The sequence below is a fragment of the Oryctolagus cuniculus genome, chromosome 3, assembly GCF_051225735.1.
Source record: "Oryctolagus cuniculus isolate XC-2025 breed Fujian yellow rabbit chromosome 3, ASM5122573v1, whole genome shotgun sequence".
In the NCBI taxonomy this organism is placed as follows: domain Eukaryota; kingdom Metazoa; phylum Chordata; class Mammalia; order Lagomorpha; family Leporidae; genus Oryctolagus; species Oryctolagus cuniculus.
This window is the reverse complement of record NC_142869.1, coordinates 173290753-173304219: the sequence shown is the minus strand read 5'-3', so window position 1 is coordinate 173304219 and position 13467 is coordinate 173290753. Positions and strand designations below refer to the sequence as shown.

The window sequence follows — 13467 nt, the reverse complement described above, 5'->3', positions numbered from 1 at the left end:
AGACCATTAGTGTGGAGCCTCCATTATTTAGTCTTGGTGGTTTTTTAAAAAAGGAGACCAGATAGCCAGACATGCACCATGCATTCCTTATCCTTTGCCGTGTGAAGCCCAGGACTGCCTTGAGACTGTACCAGCCAGAGTACATTCGTCATGTGCACCTCCATATGTATGGGCCAAAATAAAACTCTTTTCTTTAGTCTGCCTTAGATTTTTTTTTACAGTAACAAAAGGCTAAGTAATATATTGCAGCAAATCAGTTATTCACCTGCTATCCAGTTTCCAGGTATCTTAACATCATTTTTCTCCAGTACCACATACTCTTGGTTTCAGCTGTCTTGGAAATCTTAAGACCAGGGCATGGGTTGTTCCCTAATTCTACATTTAATTTATTTCTTTACTTATTTGACTTCATCCGGGTCATCTGGAGTGAATTATGTTTTCTGCCATTACCTTTTTCTCATGGACACAAGCAGGTATTCTCCTCTTGTTGTATGAGTGTGCTCTGTGGTTTCTGTGCCAACCTGGCCATTATGCCAGCCTCAAAGTTAGTAAGTCTCTGACTCTAAGCACAAACCTATACACTTATGATATTCTAGATGTTGCTTAGGAAAGTTATTTGAAGTACTTGGAGTGTCATTTGGCTCAATATCTTTAGGCTGTTTAGGTGTTTACATTTTCATGAGTCCCCTTTGACATTGCAGATGTCCTTATGAGGGACATACTCCAAATTGCTTTCTGTTGACAAAATTGCGTTGGGTTGTCTATTCAGTAATAGCATCAGTTAAGCAGGATTGTGGTTGTAATAGCATACGTGCCATAGCGATGGGAAATTGAAAAGGCTAGGGACCAACATGTGAGCATGAAAATGGGAAGGGGATTCTAAAAATACAGTTTTCCTGCTGATAGTTTTACTGGGAACAGCCCTGTGAATCTTAATCCTTTCCCCTAAAATGTCTATGGAGTCCCACAGGGCTTATGTTCTTAAGGTTATTTCTGTTCCCAGGCTAATGCTTTTCCTAAATTTGTTCAATTCTGGATTATCTTTCTATCTTAGTAAGCAAAGTCTATTTTGCATTCATTGACCTAGATGTAAAATTCAGTCCCATTTTCAATTTCCACATTCATAAAAACCTCACTGCCTTCAAGGCAAGCAGCAGACTTCTCTGAAGATAAAAATGCAGGTGGGAAATACTCAGGAGGAGACAAAAGAGCCACTTTCATTGTAGCGTACGACAGCTTCCAGCCAGATGTTGGCCTATGTCCTTAAAATGTTCCTCATTTACTCATGCCAGGGCATCTGTTGGGGTCTGAATGTGTATGCATGTCTCCCTCTGTTCTCTGTGTCATTTTTTAAAGATTTATTTATTTATTTGAAAGTCAGAATTACACAGAGAGAGAAGGAGAGGCAGAGAGAGAGTCTTCCATCCGCTGGTTTACTACCCAATTAGCCGGAAGGGCCGGAGCTGTGCCGATCTGAAGCCAGGAGCCAGGAGCTTCCTCCGGGTCTCCCACGCGGGTGCAGGGGCCCAATGACTTGGGCCATCCTCTATTGCTTTCCCAGGCCATAGCAGAGAGCTGGATAGGAATTGGAGCAGCCGGGTTTAGAACTGGCGCCCACATGGGATGCCAGCACTGCAGGAAGTGGCTTAACCCACTGTGCCGTAGCACCCCCCACCCTTGTCATTTGTTAGAATTCTAATCCCCAAAGTGATGGCATTAGGAGAGGAGGTCTTTGGGGGATTACACCGTGAGTGTGGAGCCCTCATGAGTGCAGTTAGTCTCCTTATAAACGGGGCCGAGGGAGATTGTTGGCCTCTCCCTCCATGTGCAGGTTCAGTGAAAAGACACCTTCTGCGACCCAGGAAGTGGCCCTCAGCAGGCTCCAAATCTGCTGGTGCCTTGATCTTGGACTTCTCAGGTTCCTCCGCTGTGAGAAGTACATTTCTATTGTTTATAAGCTGCATGAATTCTGGTATTTTTGTTACAGCAGCTCGAATGGACCCAGGGAGCACTTCACTGGTCATTTCAATCCATTGCATGCACTGGCCTTGTACTTATTATAGATTCTTCTCTCTCTCCCCTGTGTATGGCCTTTTGTCTCTTCTCTCTCTCCCTCTCCCTCTCAGAGGGAATGAAGAGTAAAGGACTCTTTGGAGACAGATATAAAATCTCCAATATTTGCTTTATCACAAATTAGCTTTTATAATCTACTTAAACTTTAAACTTTCTAAGGTCAGTTGTCACGTTGTAAAATGGGCATGAGAAGGTGATCCATTTTCGGCGTCTGTCTTGAGTGTGAGAAGCGTGCTGAGTGTTGCTGCCCACATGCCTTCTTCAGGATTGCGTACTGTCCTTATCTGGTCAGGTGCCGGAGGTGTTAACTGCTGATGTTCCTCCTCTAACTTCCTTCCCAGGTATTGTCTCCAGGTCACTTATGGTTCTGTTCTCCTGGGGGGCTGCCATGCCTGAAGACTGGTTGATGTGGAGGTTCGAAGTCTTTCCCCTTTATCTGAAACTGGGATTTTTCTGAAGGGCCATTGTCACCCCAGAATTTCTTGTGAGGTCAACTTAGGCTTTTGTTGCAGCTACATTACAGCTCCGCCTCTCACTTTGCTGATGCTGCTTCCTTCCCCAACCAGCCTTTTCCAGTAAGTTCTTGAAAACTCCCAAGTCTTTCTGACCTAAGGGATGGTGGTTGAAAGAATGCCTATGGCATCCTAGCTGCCTAATACATTGTTATTGTCACTCTTTAGAGTACAGTAACTTATTTCAAGAGGTATCCTAGCGTATTCCATATATATAAAAATCTGCACACGGAATTTTAACTAATTGATTGAATCAAGTTTGGATAAAGGAAAATGGTTATTTTTAACTTTTTAAATGTTATTTTATTAAAGTATATGCTAATTAACCTACTCCAATAAAAACAGAACCATGTTAGTTAGTGACTGATTCTCATTTGAAACTCCTAGGTATTGTAATTTTTTGTCTCTGTATATTTGATTATTAATTCAAATCTGATGGTGTTGACAGTTTATATTCCTGTAAGGTTAGAAGTTAACCTGTGAAAAGCTGATACATTATGATTTTATGGGCTTAAAGAGAAGTTAATGCCACAGAGGTTAAGATCTTATTTACCTGAGGAAAGTAAATTACTCTTACAGTTAAGTTTGTAATTAGATATTCCTTTCCTATTAGAAGTTCCAATTTGTTAGACACATGTTGAATTTGCATGTTTCCTCTCTGCTGGTTACTTTATTACTGCAGTAAGTAAACTTCCGTCAGATGCTCACTCTGTCTGTGTGAGAATGGTGTTTTCAGCGGCGGTTCTCTAGAGAAGGTGTCTCTAAGCATTAATGGGTTCTGAAGCTCAGCATTGTGTTAGGAAGGCGCCCAGAGTTTCATGAGGGCAGCTGGCAAGGGGAAGTCAACATTCTGAAGTTATCAAGCCCTATCCTGCTAAGTCTGGGGATAGTTTTGGTGTGTTTGGCAGGGCTCCCATAACAAAATCCCACACCACACACTGAGTGGCTTAAACCTAGAAATGTATTGTCTCACAGTTCTGGAGGCTGCCAGTCACTCAGCAGGGTGAGTTCCTGGGAGCTGTGGGGAGAACCCGCTCCACTTCTTTCCCTGGCTGCTGGTGGTTGGTTGCCAGCCCTGGGCTTGCCTTCATCTTTGCATGGCTTTCTCTCTCTATGCTGTCTGCATCTTTATGCAGGTGCTAGTGCTGGTTCAGGGTCCCATTCGAATGGCTTCATTTTGCTTATTACATCTGTAAGGACTTTATCTCCCATAAGGTCACGTTCTGAGGTCCTGGGGTGGAGACTTCAACCTATGAGTTTTGGGGGGACACATTTCAGCCTGTACCAGTAGGATTACTTCCTTGCCACTCCCAAGGATGACATTTTCCCTCAAATGATAGCTTAGGGAACAGATTGTCATTAAGTTCTGAGAGATGTTTAGTTGAGAAATCTCACCTGGTTTTAAAATGAAGTTTATTGCCACATCTCACTCCAAGCCAATTCTAGGTTGGCTCTGTGGATGTGGTTATGGATGAATTATATTTGGGAAATGAATCCTGTTAACAGATGAGTTCATAAGTTCTCAGGGGCATTCGGCAACCAGTCCATTTTTACAGATTAAACAAAGAAGCATTTTTCAGACTGCATTCATTTACTTGAATGAGGTAAAATAATTCCAATGGCATTTGGGTTTGGTGTTTATCTTTAATATGTTCGTAAATGTGTCTGAGGGGAGAGTGTAGTGCCTTCTAATTTTCTGTGAGGAAGATAGGCCAGCTGGGGGCGAGGAGTGATTCATCTGTCAACCGTGGCATTGTTTTATGACCAGAAGACTTTTCTGTTTGAACCCCTTGGAACAGCCTGACCTGGAGCAGAGGCTTCTCACATGTTTAATGAATGAATGGAAGTTGCTAGGGAACTTAGAAGATTTGAGAACAATCAAAAAGCACATAGTTATTCCGTGATTTACCATATACGTGGCTTTGGCTGGATGCTGTGGGAGCCAATGATGTGTCTGCTAACACTAATGGCAGCAGTAGTTGACTGTATCTTCTGTGAGCCAAGCGTTCTGCATATGCTTGTTTCATTCCCCCTACTGCTCTGTGCGGTGGGCACTAGGGTTTTATTTTGAATATATGGAAACTGAGGCCAAAAGAGGTCAAGAAAGTTGACCACACAAGGTAAGGTGTGTCCTTGACTCTGTACTCTAAGGACTACCTGGCTTGTTGCTTTCTTAGTAAAAGCTTGCTTTCTTGTGGAAACAAAACATTCATAAGACATTCATAATTAAGACAATTAGATATTAGCAGGTAAGAGGCTAATTGTATATTATGTCTCATTTGCTATGCATGTGTGTGCTGTCAGCATTTCATGAAGCGGGGGATTATATAATTATCTACTCTGGAATTAGGTGCCTGGTTTGGGCCCATTCCTGTGTAAGTAATGTTGGACATGTAGCTATAATTTTTAAAATTTTTTATAATTTATTATAAAGTATGGGTAATAAAGGCACCTATCCATGTTGTGAGGGATATGCAAGATGTGTGAAGTGATTCAGGGTCTGGGTAGGCATTGTGTCACACTGTGTTAAGCTGTGACTTGGGGTGTACACATTCCATAACAGAGTGCTGCATTGAGTCCCAGAAACTACATTTCCATTCCAGCTTCCCACTAATGTGCTTCAGAAAGCAGCAGATGGTGGCCCAAGTTCTTTAGTCCCTGCCCCCACGTGGGAGGATTGGATGGAGTTCCTGGCACCTGACTTTGACCTGACCCAGCCCTAGCTGTTCTGGGCATTTGTAGAGTGGAGCCAGTAGATGGAAAATTTTCTCTCTCTCTGTCTCTCCCCTTCTTTATCTTTCACTTGGCCTTTCAAATAAATAAAACTGAAAAAAAAAAAAAGATTCAGTGTCTGACAGAACGTGTTTCTCATAGAATGTAAGATTTATAAAACTGGCCGGCGCTACGGCTCGCTAGGCTAATCCTCCGCCTGCAGCGCCGGCACCCTGGGTTCTAGTCCCAGTTGGGGCACCGGATTCTGTTCCGGATGCTGCTCTTCCAGTCCAGCTCTCTGCAGTGGCCTGGGAGTGCAGTGGAAGATGGCCCAGGTCCTTGGGCCCTGCACCCACATGGGAGACCGGGAGGAAGCACCTGGCTCCTGGCTTCGGATCAGTGCAGTGTGCTGGCTGTAGCGGCCATTTGTGGGTGGACCAATGGAAGGAAGAGCTTTCTCTCTGTCTCTCTCTCTCTCACTGTCTAACTCTGCCTGTCAAAAAACAAAATTACAAAACCAGTGATTTGTGCCTGTTTTATTCATTCATCTATCACACACATCTCAAACAGTGTTTTAAAATAAACAATAAATACATTGTTGAATGAATGATTAATTTGCATTGTCAAGGTTGAGTCACAATAGCAGACATAATGAAGTAGTCAGCTGGTTGCATTTCTGTGTGAAACAGGGGATCTTGGTCTAGGATACACATTGCAGATATCAGCAAAGCTTTTAAATGTGCTGATTTTCAAACTCCACTGGGCAAAAGCTGAGTGCCACTGCTGGAGATGCATTGGGAAAGAAACAAAGGAAGGGTAATCCAGAATCCCGGCATATTTAAAAAAAAAAAAAAAAGATTCATTTATTTGAGAGGCAGAGTTAGAGAGAGAGAGAGAGAGAGAGAGGTCTTCCATCCACTGGTTCATTCCCCAAATGGCTGCAACGGCTGGCACTGGGTCGATCTGAAGCCAGGAGCCGGGAGCTTCTTTTGGGTCTCCCATCTTCTAATGATTTCTCAGGCCACAGCAGAGAACTGAATCGGAAGTGGAGCAGCTTAGACTTGAACTGGTGTCCATATGGGATACCTGCACTACAGGCAATGGCTTTATCTGCTGTGCCACAGCGCTGGCCCCTGGGCATATAATGTTAAAGATTCAATATCAAAAGTAATTTTTTTGAATGACTTCCTCTTGGGAAACTAAATGTGACCTTTATTTCAATAATAATTGCATTGCTGAAAATGTTGGTATACATGGAAATCACCAAAAAGAATTTGGGTTCATATGTAACATGAAGTAGCATTTAGGTTCCAACAGAAAAGGAAACGGGCAAGATGAGGATGGACTGAATACGGGCCCGCATAAGCCTGAAGGCCATGGGGCAACAGAGTGAATGGGGAAACATTTGCAAAATGGATCTTCAGAGAGCTTTCTGGCTACACAGCCGCCTATTTGCATGTTTTTCTCCTAAGTTATTAAATAGGTAGCATAAATGCCCCATTTCCCCTGATTAGTGTGTTGTGATAATATTAACACTACCACATGCCATTTGCAAGAGTTGTAGCAATAGGATTCCATTTCTGTGTTGATTCCACAAAGCCGCTTTGATGTTTCCTTCACTTCTTAACACTGGATTCTATCTCATTTGCATTTGTCATTAGAGAGCTGCTTCGAAGGATTTCTGTCCCTCTCAGCAAAGAGTATCACTGAAATGGAAGGCCTGGGATATAACTCAAATCATCCTAATCAGATCTTTCAGCCCTTGATCTAATCACCAAGCTGTTTTTTGCCTAGCTTCTTGGTGAAGTTCATTCATTAACTCAGAAAGCATTTACTGAATATATGCTGTGTCTATCCGTCGGCTATGGTGTAATAAGATTAGTCTATGAATTGAGCCCTGTCCTTTAGGAGTTTATAGTCTTATTGAATGAAGTAAGCCACATAATAGAATGCTATTTAAAATGTATGATGGCTTTTATACTTTAAATATGTTAGAAGTCGTTCATGTCAGCTAATCGACCTTAACTCTGACTTTGTGCCCTTGAAACTAAATTATAGAATATTTTCTGTTTGTATCTATTTCACAGCTAACATCACAGTTCTTTTCCAAGATGTTTTTGTGATCCTGGTCGTTCCCTACCAAGTGTTGTTGTGGGAATAGTAGAAACAGTCATTGACATTTCACAGTTTTGCTGACTGTGAGCTTGGGAGGATTCTGAATAGGAGGAAAGAATAAATTGAAGTGCCAGTGATTTTTTTTTTTAATTGGAGCAAATTGCTGCATAAAACTACTCCCCCCTCCCAAGTCCTCTTCAGCCACACACCAAGTTCTACCAGTCTCTCTCTCTCTTTCAAAACATTTATTTTATTTGAAAATCATAGTTGCAGATAGAGGGAGAGACACAGCATCAAAGAGATCTTCTCTGCACTGATTTACTCCCCAGATGGTCACAATGGCCAGCGCTGGGCCTGGCTAAAGCCAAGATCCGGGAGCTTCTTCCAGGGTAGCAGAGGTCCAAGCACTTGGGCCATCTTTTGTTACCTTCCCAGGCCAATAGCAGAGAGCTGGATCCGAAGTGGAGCAGCCAGGACTCGAACTGGTGCCTATATGGGATGCCAACATCACAGGCTGAGTGAGAGTACCTGCCATACCATGATGTTTGGCCTCTCTGACAGACTCTTAAATGTCATCTTCCACAACCAAAATGACTTCAAATAGAAAAATAACTTACACTAATTTTATTTGAGGTCTGAGATATAACTAAATTACTTTCTTACTTTGGCAGAAGATGTCTGTCCATGTATGGTTTATTGGAAAAGGGGATTTTCTTGCATACGGAGAACAGTGAAAAGCTGTAACCAGAAATTACTTCCCTTCTCTGTACAGCACCTAATATTTGTTTCCTGTTCCTTTTCTTATACATATATGAGGAGCCATCAAAAAGTTCATGAAAATGCATATTATAAAAAATATATGCATGGACTTCAAAATTTTTAAAACCAAAATAGATCTCTCTTTTCATTTCATTTTCCTACATGTTGGGAGTACCTCCATATTGTTTTTTTTTTTTTTTTTTGTGATTCCCGATTACAGTTACAAACTTGCATCCATTTAAATGTTTCTTACTTAAGTCCCTACCTTAATGAATGCTAAGTGTAGTCAGTCTTTAATTCGCACTCACAATGAAGAATAAGTGATCAGCGAAAACCCTTACTTGTTTCTGTCCACAAACTAGCAAAGTGTGTGACTCGACTGTGATTTCATCCAGGGTTAAATATTTGCATGTCTTTTATAGCTACATTGCTCTCCTAGACATCCCTTGCATCCTAATCTGATTATTTGAGCCATTTGCCCCATGGAATTGGTGGTCAGAGTCTACAAGCTGTGATAGTTGATCTCATTTGTCCCATAGTTTGAACTGCTGCCTGATACTAGACCTTTGTTTATTTCTTCTCTTCTTCTAATCCCAATTCTCTGGGACAGTTCATGAAAAGATGAAAGATTTGTGGTTCTTTTTTTTTTTTTTTTTTTTTTTTTTTTGTTCACCAGAGATTTAGGTATTCTGTAGCTGTTCTGAATCTTTGTGCTTAGGCACTGTTTGGTATTTTTGTAGAACGTTTAAATTTAGCTTGGGTTGACTGTTATGAAATCCAAGGTGGGAGCTGTAGAGTCTGGCTCCACAGAGATCTAGTTTTCTTATGGTGAAAACGATTGCTTGGGGTCACCATACAAAGCCCTTCCAAGCCCAAGAAAATCCTAATGAGAAATGCTAAATTTCCTCAACTTAGATGGAAACCCATGGAAGAATCTTACACTATTCTCACTGCTCAAGAATATGGAATACAATTTGGGGGAGGGGCCAAAATGGATGTTAATAATTTGCCTTGATGAAAGTGAGGAAAGAGAATATTGTGTCATCAGACTGGCTTCATTAAAGGCATCCATACTTGTGATGACTGTCTGGGGAATTATATAAAACAAGTACATTCCTGCTGCCCAGTGGGAGCTTTTGAAAGTAGGCTACTGGCAAGTTTGATGTGATCTTGTCCAACTACTGAAGACCTATCTACTGTTTATGGGACTTCCTGGGTAGGGATAGAAGGGACCGAAACAGGGAAAAAAGAAGGCTGGGCACCTACTGAGTTCTCTGACTGCTTGATGATTGATTCATGCTTGTACAATTCTGGATTTTTTACTGGATTATAATTCTGTCTTTCCCCAGGTTTTGGGGGCTACTGTGTATCTCGCCCAACATTATAAATTCCATTTCTGGATGGAGTTTGCAGAGGCTGATGAACAGGACACAGAGCACCTGCCCTTTTGGGTTCAATGAGGTTTTAATTTCTGCTTTTATACAATTCGCTGCCCAGGGCAAGTGACTTTTTCTTCAGTGGCGCAATTGTGATGCGATTCACCATAGATCTTGCTAGATTCACTGTTGGTGACTTCATTCCTCTGCACGGAGAAATGGGTGAAACAGTCTGAGGATCCAGGCCTCCTGAGGGCTCTGATATGTCTGAAGGCCCAAGTCTCAGAGATGGCAAATTCTTACTGCAATGTTCAGGTCACATGAGGCAACTTGTAGAGACCCAGTTAGAAGTCCAATCAATAATAAAATCTCTGGTGTTTTCTCAGAGCTCCCCTTTAATGGACATTGATAAGTTATTGTCTTACACCTGTCCAAGCATATTTGCTCCCAAAGAGCCAAATGTGAAGACTTTAGCACTTTGGGAGCTATGTGAGTGCAGATTCCTGTGTCTCTGCCTTCCAATGGCTCAGAACTCAGAGTTGGAGCATCACAAGACCCACCTGATTCTAATTCAGGTGCTTCTCAGACCACACTTAGATGCTACTAGAGAGGGAAAGCCCCCCTCCCTTCCTGGGAGCCACAGGTAACCTACAAATCAGCACTCATGATTAAGCTTGAGACCCTTGTCTGACATTTTTGATGGCTGCTCAGAAATTGAAATTCTGTTATTCCTGACAGTATCCCACATCTCCCTAGGTGATCCCAGCATTCTTCCTTTTTCATGCTGCTCGTATTCTCACCACGATGCTCTTGCCTATCCCTTCCTTTTACATAACAGCAATACTATTTGCTTTGCAAAAAAAAATCTCTTAATTCTTATCTTTGCAGACAAGGTCAGGCATGGTTTTCTCATCCTCTCCTATTCCATTCCCCTCTTTCTGACTTGAATTCTGTTCAGTCTCACCTGACAAACCTATGATCTGACAGGTGTGTTTGGCTTTTTTTTTTTTTTAATGTAGGCCTTGGTCTTTTCACATGAACAATTTCTTAGCAGGTGCACACCAGTCTTCTCCCATTTAGAACCCCAAGCTCAGGTAGACAGTCCTTTGCTAGGGTAAAGGATGTTCTCTAGAGGAGAAAGGGGTGAGAGTGAACTTTGAGCTCTAACCATTCAGAGCATGCCTTGCTGGGAAATGAAGGGGTTTCCATAAGAGACCTCATGAACCTCATTTTCTTGCCCCCCACTTTGGTCTCTGGCTACTTGAAAATTATCCAAATATTCCTAAAGTCCAAACCCTAGTCTTTTTCCACAAATGTAAAGACCTCCGTGCCTTCCCTCTACCCCAAACAGGGGCTTGCATTTTAATTTCTGGTCCTGACTGATATTTTCCTGATTTCCCTGTCTTTGGGACCTGCCACCCTCTTCCTTTAGAGCAGTATATCCCAATACATTAGTAAAATTTCTAGACATGGAAGGCTGACTCAGGCATTGTTTGTACTCCACAGGAAATTTTGAGCTCTGAACAGATTCTGATGTTTTTCTTTGTGTTTTTCTTCTTGCTGCAGGAAAGCAATCTCCCGGGCAGGACTCCAGCACCTGGCTCCTGCACATCCCCTCAGCCTTCCTGTGGCAAATGGTCCAGCAAAGGAGCCCAGAGCGACTCTGGACTGGAGCGTAGGTGTCAGCTTTTTCATTTCTATGTCGTATCAGTTGCGTGTTTTGCTTCTCTCATTCTCAGGATCCCTATAGCTATAAGCGAGACTTACTTCGTTATTTTCAATATTGATCTTGAGTCAGTCTTCAGATAGCTAAGCTTTGGCTCCTCCGTTTTCAGGCTCCCAGGAAGACCATAGCTCCTTTAATATGAAGTCAGATGTGTTCAAGCCTAAAATAAAAACTTCATGAATCATTTGCAACACTGTTGCCTGGCTTTGCAGCTGTGAGATAAAAAGTCCCTTGCACACATGCTTTGTTGGTTTCTGCCAAGTTGGCAATGAGTAGAGAGTGTTGCTTATCTTTGACAACATTATGGAATCTAAGTTTGATTTCCACAGCTCAAACTGCCATATATTTTTTTTTTTTTGACAGAGGATGACCTCACTTTGCCTTTCTGGCATTTCATGTCCCATTGGTTATACTTCTCCCTCCCAGCCAAAGACATATGGGACTTGCATCAGTGAGCTGAGTACATCAGCTGGTATTAACACTGTAACCAAAATACACTAATGAAACTATTAACTTTGTGTAAAGACTGCAGTCTGAAATTCTTAAGTCAGTTAGAACACATTTGTTGAGCATCTTCAAGGAATGAAGTTCATGGTCAAAGATATCCCTAACTGTGCACTGACTGGCTTGGTCCCCTCCTGAAGCAACCACAGCAGACGATGGCCGCTTTGAATTGCTGACAGCCTGTTCTGGCGATGAGCCTTGTCTAGCATTTCTAGTTAGCTTTGAGCAGAGTGGATAAACCACATTCTTTTCCCTGCATAGGGAAGAGAATGACAAGGTGGGGTGAGAAGAGGAATACTTTGATTTGTTTTGCTTTTAACGCATATGGCAGGATTTAATGTCCTTTTGTTGTAACATTGTTTCCTCTCCTCCCAGCACACACTTATTAACATTCTTATTTTACATTCTGGGCACACCCATGTAAATGCTGCCTGCATTTGTGAAGCCTGGCACAGACTGGATGTAATTTAAATGCAGCATCGTCCCTGATGGAGGTATGATTACTCTGAGCATGATCAGGTATCACCTGAGCACGCTGAATTGGTGTTCAGGAAGAATATTACCTTCTCAGAGTTTCACTTTGTTCCAGGAAAGTACTGAATGAACTCTCCACTTATCATATAGAGCATATTTATACTGTGTGCACTGTTAAATCAAATGTGTGGAGAAACGTGTAAGCTGAATTGAAGAGGAACAGGCATGGACCAATGATGACAGCATGTTATGAATGTAGGACCCTCAAAAGTTAGTTTAATATTTATAATGTTCCAAGTAATCCTGTTGTCCCCTGCAGTAGGACTCTATTGGAGATGAGAGTCTAATGAGGGATAGTTCAGTAAATTCTGTCTCTGCGTCCCAATCTGTAGAGGGAATAATTGTGGCACTACCTCAAGGGGACTTCACAAATGTTGTTAGGGTTAACTGTGATAGTAAGTGGCAAACTTCTTTATAAACTGTGCAGCTTGCATACGCATTTATTCAGAAAATAAAGTAGTTGGTGAACTCATTAATCTGTTCAACATGTGTTGAGTCCCTGCTTTGTGCTGGGACTGTGTTGGTTCCTGGGGATTCTGGATTACAGGAGCTTAGACTCCAGTGGGTAGAGAAGAAGTCAACAGTGAGAATATGGGCTGGCAACGCCTGGAATAAGAGGTTACAGAGGGCGTCCCCCGAGGGTGAGGAAGGACGCTCCATCCCCTTTTGATGCTGGAAATAGTTACCAGAAAGTGCTCTGAACAGGAAACGTCCTGCTTTAGCCAGTGCTTGGCTAGAAGGTGTTATTTCTGCTTCCTGTAGAGAGGTCTGTACTCTAATATTTCATCAAAATGGTATTTTTGGCTAGAGGTGGGAGGCTGCGATACCAAAGCAGGGAAAGAACAAATAGGACCCGAGGCTGGCTTTGTGCCTCAGGGGCTTGCATTCTTCCCTCCTGGCCCTCCTCTTTGACTGTGGGCACCCTGACATGGCAGTCTGTTGAAGCCACGGCACGGCAGGACATGCTTTGTAATGAACAATGCGGGAAACCGGGAAAGCTTTTTCTGAGGACACTCTGAAGGAGGGCTTATGTAGAGTTCTGAGGCAATAAAGAGTTCTGAGCTGTGACTCTGAAAAACAAAACAGTGTGGGCTAATAGTGATGTTAGCAAACAGAGGCCCAGCCACGACCAATCCTCTACTCTAGGACAATCGTG

At 42.4% G+C, this 13467-nt stretch overlaps 1 protein-coding gene across 12 annotated transcripts in view; it reads left to right on the top strand.

Annotated features, from left to right (window-relative positions):
- The window catches only part of DGKI (diacylglycerol kinase iota), a 507839-nt gene that overhangs the window by 166760 nt on the left and 327612 nt on the right, over nucleotides 1-13467 (top strand). For all 12 annotated transcript variants that reach the window (XR_007920530.3, XM_051849035.3, XM_051849034.3 and 9 more), the window contains exon 2: nucleotides 11114-11222. Coding sequence is in view for 11 of the 12 variants with exons in the window: in XM_051849035.3 (XP_051704995.3) it covers nucleotides 11114-11222 (109 nt within the window). In the remaining variant the exon portion in view is untranslated. The remainder of the gene's footprint in view (nucleotides 1-11113; nucleotides 11223-13467) is intronic.